We start from the raw sequence: 18,786 nt of genomic DNA on the forward strand, positions 1-18,786 counted from the left end.
AGACATCTACAGCAGCATATGTGCACAGAACCAGGCTGGAGGTGAGAGAGTGGAGACACCTATGTCCTGGGATGCCTACTGTCCTGCCCATGTGCCCTCACCAAAGCTGTGATCCAGAAGGGTTAAGCCAAGCTCAGTCTAGATAGGCCTGTGACCATCCACATTCTGTAAACCATGTCCTAGGGGGTGCATGTCTGTGCTATTAGCTCAGAGAAGTCCTGTTCTCATTGTCAGGGGTCTCACTTCTGTCTGCTGAGGCTCTACCCTGTAGTGAACAGTTGCAACAAAGTCTTCTGTGTGGTCTATTTCTGTTGCAGTAGAGAACAGTCTAACCTCTTCAAAACACCAGAGTTTAGAGGATATCAGGAAAGACTCTGGAAACAAAAATAACAAGTCCCAAGTTCCTTTTTGACCTGCTAGCACCCGGAACTGAAGGTTAATTTATCTTGGACCAAAGGTTTCATTCTACCAGTAATCTTTTCATTTGCTTTGTAACCCAATTTTCCAATGAGAAAAACGCTGTGCCCAGAGAATTGCAGTTGGAGAGGAAGCCATTCCATTGGAGGGCGGGGCTGTAGGCGTGGCTTCTAGCTCATTCGAGATTTGTTTGATGCCTAGTGTTACAAAAACAAAAGGAAACCATTTTTTTCTTAGAGTTAAGGTATTCTCTCCAAGGAAAGGATTGGTTGCTTAGTAAAGATGTGTTGAAAAACCAAAGCCAGGGACTGATGAGATGGCTCAGCAGGTAAGACTGCTCTTTCGAAGGTCCTGAGTTCAAATCCAAGCAACTACATGATGTCTCACAACCACCAGTAATGAGATCTGACATCCCCTTCTGGTGCATCTGAAGACAGCTACAGTGTACTTATTTGGGCCAGAGAGAGCAGGGACTGAGTGAATGGGGTTGACCAGAGCGAGCAGAGGTCCTAAAAGTCAATTTCCAACAACTACATGAAAGCTCACAACCATCTGTTCAGTTACAGTGTACTCACATACATAAAATAAATAAATAAAATCTTAAAAATGACAACAACAAAACCAAACTAAAACCAACATTTCATATAAATATAATAACTGTCAAACAAAACAAAACACCAAAAAACCAAAACCAAAACAAACAACTGGATACATAGGTTACAACATTGTAACCACAGGCTGGGAAGATGACTCAGAAGAGCTTCTGCTAGTCTTTCAGAGGACGGGGATTCCATTCCCAGTCCACATCTCCAAAACACACACACACACACACGCACACGCACACGCACACGCACACGCACACGCACACGCACACACACACACACACACAGAGCGAGAGAGCTAGAGAAAGTTAAAACCTCAAGGAATTTACCATGGTTCCAAGTCTGATGACCCATCTCTCCCTGAATGCGCTTGAGCCACAGACCTTAACCATCTTTGTTCAGTTCCTATGCCCAGCAACCTCTCTTGTTCCAGAGCTCTGAGGGGGCTGTTTATTCCCATGGCCTTCAGTTCTGCCTGGGCTTAGCTGTTACACTAGGACCTGTGCCCCTCTCACTATAAGCAAGCACCCTCGGTTTCCTCTGTATTCTCAGACCCTGGCACTTACTGAATAATTATTCAACACTGACTGAATGAGATAAGTTCTCTGGATCATAACGTAGACACTAGAAGTTTTGATTGAAGAAGATTTTAAATTTTTCTTAAGTAATAGCATACAGCTTATTTCTCAGTCTAGTCTGCGGAGCTAATGGACTGAGGATTATTGTTAAGTGTGGAGCAAGACTAGAGATAAGTGTGGGGTCAGAGGCAGTCACTGCAAGCCTCATAGTTGGGGTCAGCCAACTGCTCTTAGAGAGAAACCTGTTTTCTTTACAGAGAGAGAGAGAGAGAGACATGCCCCCTGAGATTGCCCTCTAATACCAGCTAATAGTGACTCAGCAGATGTGGTCTTTGTAGGGCAGATCACAGGCCTGGAAACTCAGGGCTTTTCCAGAACAAAGGCCAAGAGTAAGTGCAGAGAGCCTTGCCGCTGTTGGCAGCAGGCCCTGGATCTGACTGGACATGAGGCGCGTTCCCTCAGAGAGGCTGTGTGAGATCGCCTGGTGGTGACCAGAGCTCCCGGCATCCACACTTTGCCTTGGTGACTGTGGGGGTTGAGGGGAAGTACCTGCTGCCCTCAGGTGTCAGAGGGAGATGGAGTGTGACCTCCTCTTGATCCTGGATCTGACTGGCCCAGCAACTCCATTGCCCTTCCTAGGGAAGTGAGGAAACTCTAAGCAGGGGAAGGGAGGCATTTGGTCCCTCTTGTGTTCCAGTCGGTCTGCTACAAAAGGGAGGGGTGCAAATGTCTTTGCTGACAACCCCCAGGCCTCCTTCTGACAGTGCGGCCTGCTCACCACTCCAGGTTTCAGGCTGGTCAGCGATGGCTTAAGCAGAGGCTTCCTCGGACCACACAGATGGCTAAGGGCCAGTCTCTTCTCCCTCAGTGCCATAGTCCCTGTGCTGTGGTGGCTCAGCTGTGGTGTGTCCTCTGTGCTGGGCCTAATGTCTCCTTTCTCTCAGAGCACAGCCTTGGATTTGGGCTAAGGAGAGAAGGCTAGAGTCGACCAGCAAGAGAAGGTTCGGGTGCATTTCAAGACAATAAAGGAAAGAGGATGAGCAGGGCAAGGTGAGGAGAGTCCAGTGGGGAGGGAGCATAGCCATGTGTCAGCAGAGATTTCATCATCTGGAGAGTGCACTGGTGAAGCACACCACGGGCCAGGGCCAGCCCAGCTGGAGGCCAGGCCTTCAGTGCTGCCCCTGACCCCTCCTAAGGACAGGGACTGCTTCTCCAGGCCTTAGTCAGGTCACCCCCACAGAGGAGTTGACTAGGGAGGGCGGGGATAGAACAGGTGGGAAGGCAGGATAATTCCTGTGAGGAAAAGCCACTTAAATGTATTGACTTAAGCCTGTGCTTCAAAGCTTTAAACCTAAGGAGTCTGTGAAAGCTAGCTCGTTAATTAGTTAGAAATGATTGTTTTACATAGTCTCAGGCAGATTCTAGTGCGGATGTGTCTGAGATCTCATTGACAATGGCCTCTTGACTCTACTTCATGGGCTCTCAAACATGCTCAAACAAACGTGTGTGTGTGTGTGTGTGTGTGTGTGTGTGTGTGTGTGTGTGTGTGTGTGTGCATGCGCTTGCATGCACGCATGATCTTGGGATGACTTTTAGAGCCTCCCTCATGTGGGCACATCCTTTCCCACTAAGCCGTCAGCCAGCATAGATTCACTATTGCCCTCAACGCTGACACAGGTTTTTAAGTCCTATAAGGAGGGAAGGGCAGGGGAGCTGCACTGTTAGGTCCCTGTGCCCTTTCCCATCTCCAGCTCTGATGATCCAAATAGGATCTGCCAAGTTTTCCACTGGCTTAAAATGTCTAGAAGTGCATCTCACCTCCTTTAAGGAGGAAGGCTTGCCCATGCCTGCTGTTGAGCTGGGTTGATGATGCCCAGGCTAGGGTAGCAGGAGTAGACTGTCCAGCATGCACTATCCTCTGGGTTTTTCATCGGAGGCTGGGAGAGTGTTGAATTTTCCTGTAGCAATGCCTAGGTCACAAAGAGAACATCAGGTCTCCAAGGGCTACAAGTAAGGAGTTCAAGTATCTGTGGAGGGAACTGGGTGTGGCTCAATGGCAGAGCACTTGCCTAGCAGTTATGAGGCCCTGGGGTCAATCCACAGTGAAAAGAAAAGGAAACTCCCCAGGTAGCTGCAGATGCTCAGATGCCCGAGCTCGCCATCTTCTCTGACTTTAAGATGCTCCGCCCGAGTATCATCTCTTTGAACACAGGTTCTCAGAAGACAGGATCCTAACAGGGGCTGGGAGGCCTCCCACAGTAGGGTGCAGAATGGGAAGAGAACAGAACCAACTCGCACATGGGAGAGGAGTTATTCCCATTTTCTGGGTGGTTCTGTTTTCTCTGAGGGACAAGCTGGTTGGGCAGTGGGTCTGCCAGAGGCAAGCAAGAAGGAAGGCATAATTCCCTGAGTAAGCAGGGAAGACCAGCTCCCCTAAACTGCCCTGACATTCCTGGGGACTTGGGTCCAGAAACCTGCAGTCTAACTGCCTTATATTCTAAAAAGATTTAAGAAACAAACTCTCCACGGTGATTGGATTTGCTTACAATTTAGACAAGGAGGGTCTCTAAGTTTCTCCAGACAGCATCATCTTACGGTTTATAGAAAGCCATGGAACCAAGGTAAAACATGGGTAAATTTACCTGTGAGTGTGTGAGCTGATGCTGTGACTGTTCCATGACATGGTGAAGGGGAAGGTTTTCATTGTAGATATGAGGGAGAGAACAGCCAGAGAGGCCTTGAAAGAGTCCAGAGTAGAGTCAGGGAGCAGTAGATTGAACAAGGCCAGGAGACTGGACCTGACCATGAGAGAAGCAGGAGAACAGCGTGGGGTGGGAGTGGGGATGGAGGGATGAAGACCAAGAGAAGACCCAGAGTGTGCACAGCAGAATTAGCAGGGTTGTAAGGAAATGGACAGCTGGGGAGGAAAGCCATGAGCTGGAAAAGCTTGGGGTTCTGGAGGAGGTAGGAAGAGCTAGGTCCTTGTGATACTGAGGGACCTGGAGGCCAGCATGGGCATTGGCGTGCTAACAGGCACCAGAGTTAGCCATTTGTCCCCTCTGCCAGTGTTAAGGAAATGGCTCCTTTAGTAGAGGGAAGCCAGCTTCACAAATTCTAGAGCAATGCTGGCTTTTGGATAGTCACCAGCATTTGGGGAAATGGCCTTTCATTTGTCAGTGACAGGGAGACAGGCTAACCCGTCTTTTCCCAGTGGCAAGGGAAACCAGGTACCTCTGCTCTCATCTCTCTAGAGATGGAGTTTAGATTCAAGCCTTCTCTCATGGCCCATGCAGTCTGCTGGCCATGCTCAGTTTATGACTTTCTCTCTTTGTTCCAAACCCATCAGGATACCTCTAGTGGCACTCTCTCATAAACACAATAAAACCTTTCCAGTTAACCATGCCTTGGAGTGGCCTTGTCCTCAGTTTATACAAGCTGCACCGTGTCTCTCTGATGCCACATGGAGGCTCTAGGACCTCCCACCCCTGGCCATGGCATCCACTGTCTAGAGGAAGTTCAGAGAGGCCCTGAACTGTAACATTATAGTAGTACTTACAGAAAGACAGGGGAAGTAAGGGGAGGTAGAGGAGCCCTCAACCCCAGGATCTGTTTAAGTCTCTTCAAGGAACTTTCAAACGGCTGGCAAGGGACCATAATCCTTTGAGAGAAGCTCACAAATAAGACTTAACCGTGCTTAGCAGTCAAAGCACATGCCTCCAACTCCTTGCGACATGTAGTAAGAGTTCCTTTGACCTGCTTTAAAAAAAAAACCAACCCAATACTTCTCTCTTATCAGCAAACACGTGTACAATGAACCCCACAAACCACAGCATAATCCTAGTTGCTAAATAAAGTGTAGATAAAAATGTGAATGCTGGGGGCTGGTGAGATGGTTCAGTGGGTAAGAGCACCNACTGCTCTTCCAAAGGTACTGAGTTCAAATCCCAGCAACCACATGGTGGCTCACAACCACCCATAATGAGATCTGATACCCTCTTCTGGTGTGTTTGAAGACAGCTACAGTGAACTTATACTAATAAATAAATCTTTTTAAAAAATGTGAATGCTAAAACATTTTCAATCTTCTCAATGCTTTGAACAGGGAGACTTCAAAAGCCACCAATGCACCTCAGTGGGACCCTCTCGGATGGCACTCACACTGAGGTGGGCACCACTGTGGCTCTGTGGCAACTTTCTCCATCCTATCACCATCAAGGAGCAGAGATAACATTATGGCAAGGGAGTAATAACTAGGCCTAGGGCAATGGAGATCCTAACACACCCTAGATGGAGCAGAACCGAGGGCCACTAGTCACTTACCCTTTCCCACTGCCTTAGTGAGGATTTCTATTGCTGTGAAGAGACACCACAACTCAGCAAGTCTTAGAAGGAAAGATTTAATTGGGGCTGACTTATAGTAGAGAAGTTTGGTCCATTGTCATCATGGTGGGAAGCATGGCGGCATGCAGGCAGACATGGCACTGGAGAGGAAGCTGAGAGTTCTACATCTGGGTCTGTAGACAGCAGGAAGAGACAGAACTACAAGTACAGCTTGACCATCTGACACCTCAAGGCTTGCACCAGTGACACACTGTCTCCAACAAGGCCGCTTCTCCAACAAGTCCACACCTCCTAATAGGACCACTCCCTATGAACCTATGGGGAGTTCATTTTCTTTCAAACCACCTCACCTGCCCACCACTAATTTGCTATCAGTATAAGTGGGCCCAGGCTGGGCTAGGGTAGGGCTGATAGAGTATGCAGGAGGTAGGGTAACTGCAGTTACCTGAAGGGAGAGTGCAGCTTTTGATGATAAATTGGGACTTATCAGTGACGAAACTGTCCCAAGTCACCCACAATGCTGTAAAGAGTCCCTCACTTATGTTCCTGTAAGCACAATCCATTCAAGGGTTCATCAAGTTGTTCTTCTGTGGAATCAATAGTCATTGCTGCCTATCTGAGACGAATAGATACTTGTTCATGTTGCTCTTTTAAAGTCTATACTAAACTCTTTTTTTTTAATAATCTCCAATTCTACTTCATACTGACTAACCCTGAAATTCCTTTCTGTACCTGAGGTTAAGATCCTGGCTGCACCTGACTGGACGTTACAGGGAAAGCCACGGGCCACACAGCCATAGTGCAGAGCTCTGTCCTTGCAGCTGAGGATGGCCTGACTCTTGAATTCATCACCACATGTAAAATCACAACCCTAAGAACTAAAGGGCATTTCGCTGTGTTTAAAGAGCACTTAGAGTTCAGAGAGGAAGTTTAGTGAAGATAATCTGAGCAGAAGAGCCAAAGAGACACCCACACTGCACCACTACGCCTCAGCCTCTCCACTGCTAGAGGCAGCAAAGACTCTACCTTCTTAAGCACAAACAAGGCTTGTTTGTCAGTTGGTCAAGAGGAGTTTTCTGTAAAGACATTTTAGTAACACAGCTGAAACAACACTGTCACCCTAAAGTCAGCCCCTCAGCCTTGGAAGAGTGCACAGGTGTGGCCCTGCATAGTGGCTTGGCTCCACAGGAAAGTGAGGATGGCCAAGTAGCAGTCAAGGGAAGGCAGGCACTGGGCCAGGAGTCAGATGCCACCCCAGGCCTGTGATGGTGGAAGGAACATGCCAGACACTCTGAGAGGGAAAACAGTTGCTCTCTGGGGAGAAAGCATGAACTGTGATTTTCCTCAGTAAATCAATAAGCCCTGGTAGCAGGGCACTTCGCTCCTTTGAACCACTTTGTGAAATTGATTATGTCTGAGGATGGAGAACCAGACGCCCCCATTCCCTGGGCACCACCATGCAGGAGAAGGTTCCTGGCTGAGGCTGGGCTCCCTCTTGGGCACCCTTTCCCAGTCTTATCAACACAGCTCCCTGGTGAGTCCACCATGCTACTAGCTTGGCCTGAAGATCCCCTGCAGGTAACCCCAGAAGGCCAGTGGCACTGACTAGTGGCTTTCCTGCCTCCAATCTTGTTCTCTGTTGTCCCTCATCCCTCCAGCCAGGCTGTGTTCCCATACTCTGAGGTCTTAAAACAAGAACCAGGAAGTGGAACTTGGGCCTCTGCCCTTCAAATACTTGACCAAGGGCCAGGATCCCAGGGGAAACAAAAAACAAAAAGGGTGGAGGCACCAGATTAGAAGGGCTATGCCTGGGCATGCCGGAGCTGCTGGGCATGGAGGGAAGACGCTACTCATCATTACAGGGCTTTTTGTGGGTACCACTGTGCTCTAGTTGGGCTCTGGGCAGAAACTGGACCTCAGGGGTCTGGTGGAGGCTCTCACCCTTCCACTAAAAAAATCCCTCCCTCTGTTCCCCATGCATTTCCCTCTCAGTTCATCTGGGCAGCAGGTGTGTAAAAGGCAGGTGCAGTCACACCAGATAACATGGGGATTAGGGACGGTGCTGAAGGTCACCCAGCTGACTCCAGGAGCACCTGAGGGTCTAGGGAAATCTTGTTTTCTTGGTCGGAGGGGCAGCTGAAAGCTTGGAGCCTCCTCACTGACACTGGTCTCTCCTCCAGAGGGCAACTGAGAACATAAAAGCCACCCACAGCAGGCACACCTCTGCCTCGGGGCCTTTGCATGCTCTCCTCAGCCCTGTGCAGCTGGACACTGAGTAGTGAGGTGCACTCCTGACCCTCCTGACCCTCTGGAGTGTCAAAGTGTGGCCTCTGGGAGGGCCTTCCCTCTCTAGTCAACAGTCCGGCTCCCTCTTTATGGCCTCCTATTTCCTACAGCTCACAAATATAATTTATATTTTACAAAGATATGTTTACTTATTATGTGGTGTTGGGGATCTGACCCGGGGCCTTGAATTTTGTTTGTTGTCTGCATTCAAAAGCTCCCAGAGCCCATGAGAACACATTCCCTGCTATCCCCAGTGGGGGGCAGTGTCTGAACAGTCAGTCCGGGTCGTTGAGCACGGTCGCACTGAACATACTTCTTTAGGGACACAGGAAGCCCTCACGTGGCCCGCCTGGTGTGGGTATTAGGGAATGGAAAGTCTTTGCTGAACACGCCCACGTTTTTGTTCCACCCTTCCCCCGAGCCCCCTCAGCTTCAAGTCTTGTGTGAAGTCAGACCACGCACAGCCAGTGAAAGCCTCCACTTGAGGAAGGAAGTCACTGTCACAGTAAAAACAATGTGAGCCTCTGGGGCTCTGCGACTTTAAAAAAAAGATCAGGCCGAAATCGGAGGCAGAGAGGCAAATGTCGCAGATGTCGATCTCTACAATCCTGCCAGCAGCACAGAATGCCAGCAAAGGCGCAGCCTACTGTCAACGTGCATGTATACGTATCGGATCCCTCCACCTCCCTCCTGATCCCGCCAACCAGATGCCAGAAAGGCTATCCAGACTTCTGGCCGCCGGAAGTTTAAATGACTGGAGGTGCAGACTGGAGAAATTAAAATTAAGAGTCACTGCATGGACGGCGCCCTCAGCTACCTGGATTGGCTCAGGTGCCCCGGCAAGTAGCAAGCCTGGAACCCAAGGGACAAATATGCAAGGGGGAGGGGGAGGGAACCAGGGGGCTGAGGAGCCAGCATCGTTGTCAGGCGTAGCACCCACCCCTTGCTTCCGAAGCGCAAGCAAGGGGTTGACGCCCCTAACGTGGCCTATTGCGCGCCTGGATCAGTCTTGGGATAGGGGGAAGCGCATTTAGCTGCGGGAGATACGCGAAGCCCTCGCAACTCTCACGCTGGAGTGCCGCTGCTGTCCCGGGAGCTTACTGTCAGGGTCGCTCTCGGGTTCCTACTCCCGCGGCGGCTGGTGTGCAGTTCCTCCACTCTCAAACTCCTCTTGAGCCTCTTTGCCTGCTGCTGAGCCTGTGACACCAGCTGCCCGTTAGCCCCGCCCCCACTAGCCCCGCCCAGGCCTTGGCCCCACCCCCGAGTTGCCTAGTTGGCCTAGGCTAGCTGAGCACCTAGCTAAGGTTTCACCTATTCTGGCAAAGTCTGCTGTTCTGAACAGGGTATTGGCAGTTTAAACTCTGCAGTCTGTGGACTCTACACACAAGAGCCCGAGCTGACCTGGTGCTATAGCCTTCCTCTCACCTTCCTAGCAGTTCGTTGTAACCATTTTATAAGCGAACCAGTCAGTGAGCAAACATCTGGGGATAAAGCTTGAGGGTAGAGTGTCTCGTGTGGGCAAGGCACTAGAGTTCATTCCCAGAACCACAAATAAAATAAAGAGTGAAGTGTGGAAATAAACACACAAACTTGAAGTTTGTCGTTAAGTGCACCCTGTGAGGCTGGCTGATCTGAAGCCCAGGAGGCATGGACACCAAGCAGAGGCCAGCACAGGGAGGAGGGAGAGAGCGCTGCCTAGCCAGCAAGCAGGAGTGGGCCAACCACAGTTCCTGGCACCCTTGGGGCTAACCTGCTCTCCATTAGCCAGCCTGCCCAGTGCCCTGTCTTTACCCCCGCGGCCCTACTAAGACTCGCCTAGAACCTTCTCAGGCTTCAGCAGTCACACAGACAAGATGACCAGGCACACCACTGTGAGGGCCTAGCAGCGCCTGCCACAGGGTCCAGGTTTATCACCCTGAACACATTTGAAGGTAGGGATCCTATTTTCACCTCTTACCTCTGGACTCCAGCCTCCTTTGCTGCTCATCATGGCCCAAACACTCTCCGTTCTGACGAAGAGCCAGTTTCTCTCCAGTGAACACATTCAACTCATTCCTGCCTCCGTGGAACTCTTGGATAGTATGTCCTCAATCCTCTGTGGGAACCTGGGATTTCCAGGTACTGCAGCTCCTTCCCCTCCCCAGCACACCGTTTGGCACACCTGCACTCCTCCTCTGCAGTGTACAGTCCAGGCATGTCCTATAGCCGCCCTCTAAACTGGTCCCACAGGAGCGCTGCCTCCAGCCATTCAGCAAAGCAGGTAAACGCATTGTTCTTAACAAAGTGTGGATGGAAACATTCTAACGGGCTGGGCGGTGGTGGCTATACCTTTATTCCCAGCATTCCCTGAGTAGGAGCCAGAGGCAGGCAGATCTTTGACTATGATGCCAGCCTGGTCTACAGAGCAAGTTCCAGGACAGCCAGGGTCACACAGAGAAACCCTGTCTTGAAAAAGAAAGAGAGAGAGAGAGAGAGGGAGGGAGAGAGAGAGAGAGAGAGAAAGAAAAAAGAGAGGAAAAGAAAAGAAAAGAAGAGAAAAGAAAAGAAAAGACAAAACCATAACACTAGTTACTGGTGATGGATGTATCATCCTGTGAATGTGGGAAACCTACTGTCTTAGTTAGGTCTCCTACTGCTAAGATAAAATATCGTGATCAAAGCAGCACGGGGAAGAAGGACTTGGTTTCAGCTGGAAACCCTCAGACACACTCCATCCCTGATTGAAGTCAGGACAGAAACTCAGGACAGGAACCTGAAGGCAGGAACTGGACCAGAGGGCACTGTTTCTGGCTTGCTCTTTATGGCTTGCTCAGCCTGCTTTCTTACACAGCTAAGGACCCATCTGTTCAGATGGCTGGTGGGCTGGGTCCACTCATATCCATCAATCACTAAATAACAAAATGTTCCACGTTAGCATTTCTTCTAGGCTCCGTCCCACAGTTACCTGGCAACAGCCAGGTATGCCGACCTAGTATAAAAGGGGCTGTTTTGGCCCCTCCTCACTCTCTTACTCCCTTACCCTCTTACCTAATCTGTCCCTTCTCTCTCCATTCCCTTCCCACTCCTACGTGCTCATGGCCGGCCTCTACTCCTCTCCTTTCTCTCTGTCTCTCTCTGCCTTCCTCTCTTTCTACTCCCTCAATTCCCCTCCCCATGCCTTAAATAAACTCTCTTCTATCCTATACCTGTCCTGTGGCTGGTCTCTCAGCATGGTCCCGCAGAGGCATCCCTTCTCCTGCACCGTAGCTCACTCTACAAACACATCCCTGGCTTCCTTTTCTATTTTATAAAACACAACCCCCCACAGCCTTACCTATAGGCCAATCTAACAGAGAGAAAGAAAGAAAGAAAGAAAGAGAGAGAGAGAAAGAAAGAAAGAAAGAAAGAAAGAAAGAAAGAAAGAAAGGAAGGAAGAAAGGAAGGAAGAAAAGGAAGGAAGAAAAGGAAGTAAGAGGTTGATTCTTGGCACATACTTTAGAGCACCCAGGCAGCTCTGTCTGGGTCTCCCTGTGCAGGGCTGGTGGGAGGCAAGGAAACTGTATAAGAGGTGAGAGATCTGCAGGTCATGCCCCTGAAGGGGATCACAGGACCCTAACCACACCCCTGTTCATACCACCAAATTCCCTGGCTATGGGTTGAACATTTTACCCCCAGCGTCTGTTTCTGCCATACTGTGTCACCACAGGCCTCCAAGCAGGGCCACCAGATGCAAACCTGAGATCTCTAAGATCCCATGCCAGGACAAACCTGATTTCTTTATAAACTGATTACTTCAAGTCCTTGTGATTGGAAGGGAAAGCTGACTCACACACACAATCTGGTCCTAAAGAAACTTGGGACAAGTGCCTATCTCGAGTGTCTATGAGCATACCAAAGTGTAAGCTGCCTCCGGACTCCCTTAGGGTCACAGGACCTGTTAGAGTCCTTCTCTTCTCAATTCTTCCCATACCCTACCCTAACCATCTCCAGCTCACAGGCTCCCTCCCCACAGCCGCTCATTCCCTTGCAAAGGCTCTGTACTCGGACTCCTCTCCTGTCTTTCTTTCCTGTTAGGCTCTTTCTCCACCCCACCCCCTTCTCATGGCCAAGTCCACTCTGCTAGCCATGCTCACTTTACTTCTTTCTCTGCTCTGGATTCATCCAGGTGCCTCTGGCTGTTCTTTCTCTCCCTTATACATACGTACAATAAAAACCTTCCACTTAGCCATTCACTGGAGCAGTCCTGTTGTCTGTTCACACTTCGCCTGCTGGAAACCCTCAGTTCACACACACTGCAACTCTGAAAAGCACGTGGGTAACAGGATAAAAATTGCAGAGCCACTCCTGGTTCCCCCATCCCTAAAAGAAAGCCAGGCTAGTATGGTTCAGTGGTGCTAACTCGTAATTCTAGATGCTTGGGCATTGACTCAGGAAGATCACAAGTTCAAGGCCAGCCAGAATCTAATCAGTGGAAAGATTAAGAGATCCTAGAGCTAGGACTGGGGGTTGTGATCTGTAATCCTAGCATGCAGGAGGCTCAGGTCTCAAAAGATAAAGATATTGAGGCCAACATGAACTAAACAGGGATAGATTCTGTCTCAAGAAACCCAAAGCCACCAAACAAATTTAAAATTTTTATTTAAAAATGTATGTGTATGAAGAGGGTGTCACATCCCCCTAGAACTGGAGTTACAGATGTTTGTGAGTCACCATGTGGGTGCGGGAATTGAACTCTGAACCTTGGCAAGAGCAGCCAGTGATCTTACCTGCCCAGCCATCTCTCCAAACAAACACATTCTAAAAACCTCAAACCCCAGACATCCAAGTCTGCTGTGCTGTTTCCACAGNGACTCTGATTCCCCAGCTACTGATGGCAGGGCCTATCACTCATAAAGTTCAGTGAAGTGTAAAATGCAATTATCTGTGAAGCAGCCATGATGATCCTTCATTTCCCGATGGCAGGGTGGACAGAACAAGGTTTCCTCCCGAGTTCTGTCCGTGGCAGTGTTTCACGGCAGACTGAAACCCCTGAGGCATGCAGAGTGCGGCTTTCTCCCCTTCAGCCGGGCATTGCAAGAGTGGCAGAAACATAAGGTGATGGATGCCACCTTCTCCCCAGAAGTTACCATAACGACCTTTGTCGTGCTGCCCATCAGAGCCTTAGCCACATGTGTGCAATCCCTGAGGTTGAATCCCAGCCCTCAGGAGATAGAGGCAGGTGGATTCCTGTGAGTTCAAGACCAGCCTGGTCTACACACTAAGTTCCAGGACGGCCAGAACTACATAGAGACATCCTGTCTTAAAAATACAAAAAGAAGGAGCTGGAAAGATGGTTCACTGACTTCTCTTTCAGAGGTCCTGAGTTCAAATCCCAGCAACCACATGGTGGCTCACAACCATCTATAATGGAATTCCATGCCCGTTTTTTTTTGTGTCTGATGACAGCTACAGTGTACTCACACACATAAAATAAATAAACCTTATAAAAAGAAAGAAAAAGATGTTTAGTGTTCTTAATTAGTTTTATCTACTTAAAGGGATTCTGACTAGGACCATTCTATGTACTATGGTATGCACTCTTGTACCTTAGAACCCTAACTAAATATTAGGCAAATGAAGTTTAGTGAAACTATACTTTTGGCACCAGGCTTAGGAACAGGACTCTGTGAACGGTGCAGCTTCTAGGACCACGGAGATGGGATGGCTCCCAGCCTTTCCCACATCTCTCTCCAACTGGCTCTGCAATCCTAACCTACAAGTCTGTACAGGGCCTGGGGGAGAGGCTCTGCTCTTCTGCAATGAAGGCCACTCACTGCCCTGGAGACTCCTTGACTGTAGGGGGAGCTGCTGAGTTCTGAATCCTCTGTGTCACTAACCTGCTGAACCAGACACTTGTCCTGTAGGTGTCTCCACCTCTCCATTCTCCACACGGGGTGCCCCTGGTGACAAGTGGGGTGGCAGAATGTGTAGAACACCAAAGACAGAGGAGCTTGCTGGGATCCTGTAAAGGGCTTTGTTCAGGGATGAATGGTGGGCAGGGAGAGGCAGAGCCTGAGGCTGGGTCCTGAAAGGGGGGGGGGGCTCACCTCTGCAGGCCTTCATTCTGTAGGTGGTGGTGGTCCAGGTTAGTCCAGGAGGAGAACTTCTTTAAGATGTAGGCAGCCAGGCCCATGGGAGAGTCTTTCAGAGCACAGCCTGGATGAGAGGAGCAAGGGAAGGGATTCAAGCCTGGCCCTAGAGAATATGTGAGATTCCAGGATGAAGATGTAGGACTGGACCAGAGTAATGCTAGGGGCAGAAGCCCTGTTTCCAGCACAGCCCTCCCATATGCCCACATCTGGAGCCCTTGTAATATCATCTGGTAAAAGGGTTCAATTCTCATTATATCATGGCTCACTCACTTTAAGGAAAGTTATTTTTTAAACTGAAGGGCAGATGACTTTGGCTTTCTTGAGGTCCAAATGAGAAAATGCACACACACACACACACACACACACACACATACACACACACAGGTTAACCTGCTTGTATACACTCATACACTCACATGAACTTACACAAGCAGGCACAAAGACACACACATTCACATGAACTGACACATACACACATACTCTCGAACACTTACATACAGAGAGACACACAGGCACAAGCATGCAGATACACACACACACACACACACTTTATGTGGCACTGTGCCTTGAATGCTGTGCTCCACATTTGCTAGACAAGTGTTCTAAAATGGAGGCATTTATCCAACCTACAATGTGGGTTCTATGAAGAAGGGAACTGGGGTCTCTATCGTCTGATATTGAAGATGAGAAATAGGAGATATGGCTTAGTGGTTAAGAGCACTGACTGTCTTGCAGAAGATCTGGGTTCAGTTTCCAGCATCCACATGACAGCTCGCAGCTACCTGTAACCCAGTTTTGGGGGATTGGATGCTCTTTTCTGACCTCTCCTCTAAGCGCTCCCACATAGTGTGCATACATACACACAGGCAATGCATACATGCATACATATATACATACGTGAAAGAAAGAAGGAAAAGAAAAGAAACAGAAATAATCTAAAAGCATGTGAGAGGTAAATCACTTATAAATGTTAACACATGGCTGAGATAAAATGCATTCCAGCGATTTAAACTGCAGGCAGGGCTTTGGGGTGGAGCTCAGTGAAATGATACTTGCTGAATATCCGTGAGGCTCTTCATCCGTCCTCAGCCCCAAAGCAAATGGAAACACAAGGTTCCAACCATAGCGTAGGTGGGTATCTGGGATGTTGTGTTGCCATAGGAACTGAGATGCTGAGAAATGTGTCCAACAACTCTCAGGTATTTTTAAGTGGTCTAGGGGAACATCCAGAGGACCCTTCCCAGTCCTCCAGCCCTGTAAGGGTTCTATACACCCTTGCTATTGAGTTACTTCATGGCTTAATAAATTACAGGAAAACCAGAGCCGTGCAATGATTCTTGTCCACAGAGATGGAAAATGTCGTTTCCCAGTGATCTTTATCTTCACTCTATAGATGGGATTTGCATTCATTAGAAAACTGGTCCGTAAGCTGGGGGCCCATGGCGACATCCCAGCACTGGGGAGGCAGAGGCAAATGGGTCACTGAGTTTGAGGCCAGCCTGCTCTACAGTGTGAGTTCTAGGATAGCCAGGACTACTATAGAGAAATCCTGTCTCAAAAAAGCAAGAAAGCATAAAAGAAAACTGGCTTGCGCTTTTAATTCCCGTTGACTACAGTCACTGCTGCTGTTAACATTTTTCTGGTTCCCTGTGAATAAATGAGTAAAAGCCTTGGAGAGGGGTTCTGAGAGAAGGGGTGTTTGAGAGCAGCAAAACACATGACTCAAAGTCAAATCGTGGGTTACAAGTTGATCACCTGTGTTCTGCTAGAGACAGCTTTCTCTTGCTGTTCTAAAATCTTTCTGGATAGCTCATCTCTTGCAGGCCAAAAGCTTAGTCTTTCATTGCCACATCAGTTTCATCACTACCCCAGGTTCCCTTTTGATCATCCCATGAATCAACATTCCTTGATTCTTAGAAAGCAAGCACTTTTTATAAAACATTGCAAAAGAGGACTCAGTGGGTAAGAGCACTGACTGCTCCTCCAAAGGTCCTGAGTTCAAATCCCAGCAACCAAATGGTGGCTCGCAACCAAATGGTGGCTTACAACCACCCATAATGAGATCTGATGCCCTCTTCTTGTGCATCTGAAGTCAGCTATAGTGTGCTTATGTATAATAATAAATAAATCTTAAAAAAACATTGCAAAAGAATTCAGAGATCTGCCTGCCTTTGTTTGTTTTTTAATTTTTATTTTTTAAAAAGATAAATATACACTATAGCTGTCTTCAGACACACCAGAAGAGGGCATCATATCTCATCACAGATGGTTGTGAGTCACCACGTGGTTTCTGGGATTTGAACTCAGGACCTCTGAGAACAGTCAGTGCTCCTAACAGCTGAGCCATCTCTCCAGCCCCTGCCTGCCTCTGTTAAGCACAGAGGATAAGCTAGCTGGGTGGTATCCTAAACTTCCTCTGTCCCAGGTTGACCTTGAACTCAGGAATCTGCCTGCCTCTCTCTGTCTGCCTTTGTATCTTTCTGTCAAGCTGGCTCATAGTGCAGCTGCCTCTGTTCCTTTAGATCTGTGAAGCTCTGTATACAATTCATATTGTTTCCTTATATTTTGCACAGTTGAGAAATTATATATTTTCTAACTTATTCATGTTTTTAAGGAGTTCTTTCCTACAGCCTTGAAGGTTGTCCTAAGGGTCTCAGCATTTGTCATTTTTGTTGAGACACTAGTCATATCCTAGCCTCCTGGACTCATACTGTCTCTGATTATCATGGAGACATTAACCTTGGCAGAGAGGACATTCCCTGATAACCTTGGCAAGAAGAATATTTCCTGAAGGAAAAACATGAAGATATCTATCTATCTATTGATCAATCAAACAATCAATCGTTAGATATAGATATATAGGTAGATATAGGTAGATATAGATATAAATGTATATAGATATGTAGATATATAGATGATATGTAGATATATAGATATATAGATGATATATAGATATATAGATATATCTACTCTGGTGTAAGCCCTGCAATGAAGAAGCCAGGGTGGGTGGCAGCCATAGAGGAACACAGTGGAGGGGTTACACAGGGCACCCATGTGTATCACTGATCCCAGGGAGACTTACGGGTTTTCTCCTGTGGGCTACAGATTCCTTTCCATCTATCTCTGTTTTGGTGGAATGGGGTGAGGAACATGCAGGGAGAAAATGAAAGGCTTTGCACATGCCACACATGATGCGTTCTCCCCTTTAGCTCCATCTGAGCACTGATACTTTAGTTTCAGTTCATTTATTATGTTTGTTTATTCACTTTATATCCCGATTGCAGCCCTCCCCTCTCCTCCCAGTACCCTCCTCACATATTGTCTCCCCACTTTCCTGTTCCCTTCTCCTCTGAGAAGAGGAGGTCTTCCCTGGGTACCAACCCACCCTGGCATATTAAGTCACTGCAGGACTAGGTACATCCTGTCCCGCATAGGCCAGACAAGGCAGCCCGTTAGGTGGAACAGGATCCATAGATAGGCAATAGAGTCAGGTACAAACCCCCTTCCAGTTGTTGGAGGACACGCATGAAGGCCAGCTACATATATACTGGGTGTAGGAGGCTCGTTCAGCCCCTGTATGCTCTTTGGTTGGTGGTTCAGTCTCTGGGACCACCCAAGGGTCCAGGTTAGTTGTTTCTGTTGGTCTTCTTGTGGAGACCCTGTTCCTTACTGGTCCCTCAACCCTTCTCCCAACTCTTTCATAAGACTCCACTAGCTCTGTCTAATGTTTGAGTGTGGTTCTCTGCATCGGTTTTGGTCAGCTGCTAGGTGGAGCCTCACAGATGACAGTTATGCTAGGCTCCCATCTGCAAGCTTAACAGAGTTTTATTAATAGTGTCAGGGATTTGTTCTTGCCCATGGGATGGATCTCAAGTTGGGCATGTAACTCATTGGTTGGCCATTTCCTCAGACTCTGCTCCATCTTTGTTCCTGTGGGTGGGTTGCTGTTCTTATCCCTCCACTGCCTGGCTACAGAAAGTGGCTACTTCAGGCTCCATGTCCTCTGCTGCTAGGAGTCTCAGCTTGAGTCACCCTCATAGGCCTTCTGGAGCCTCTTATCCCAGGTCTTTGGCCTGACCTAGGCTTCACCAAAAGCCTCTCATCATGGTGCCAATCCCTAACTTCTTTGCATGATCCCTTCAGTCCTGGGCCATCAACTGCAACTGAGGCTGCACCTTCACCAATGGCCCTCCCTGGCCTCTCACAGTGCCAGAATCAGCTGCTCTCATTGACCCCTTCATCCCTACCAGTACTGAAAGACTCCGAGAGGAGCCCCTCACTCAGGCCTCAGGACAATAGAGGACACCCAAGAACTCACGATAGACTGAGCTTGTTGCAAACCACATGAGGCTTTATTCAGGGAAAGCCAGAGCTCTGGGGATGACTCATATCCCACGCAGGGAGTCTACCTCAAGGGGAAAGAGGTCCCAGTTTTTATAGGCCCTCAGGGGG

General features: G+C 48.5%; 2 protein-coding genes across 2 annotated transcripts in view; one reads left to right on the forward strand and one right to left on the reverse strand.

The window, feature by feature from the left end:
• LOC110290857 (epoxide hydrolase 1) overlaps positions 1-9,463 on the reverse strand; it is a 28,080-nt gene extending 18,617 nt beyond the window's left edge. The window contains exon 1 of the mRNA XM_021157704.1: positions 9,326-9,463. The gene's annotated coding sequence lies outside the window, so the exon portion shown is untranslated. The remainder of the gene's footprint in view (positions 1-9,325) is intronic.
• LOC115031087 (epoxide hydrolase 1-like) overlaps positions 9,006-18,786 on the forward strand; it is a 16,976-nt gene continuing 7,195 nt past the window's right edge. The window contains exon 1 of the mRNA XM_029477017.1: positions 9,006-9,055. Within this exon, the coding sequence (XP_029332877.1) occupies positions 9,021-9,055 (35 nt within the window). The 5' untranslated portion in view covers positions 9,006-9,020. The remainder of the gene's footprint in view (positions 9,056-18,786) is intronic.

The sequence above is a fragment of the Mus caroli genome, chromosome 1 (genome assembly GCF_900094665.2).
Source record: "Mus caroli chromosome 1, CAROLI_EIJ_v1.1, whole genome shotgun sequence".
Taxonomy (NCBI): domain Eukaryota; kingdom Metazoa; phylum Chordata; class Mammalia; order Rodentia; family Muridae; genus Mus; species Mus caroli.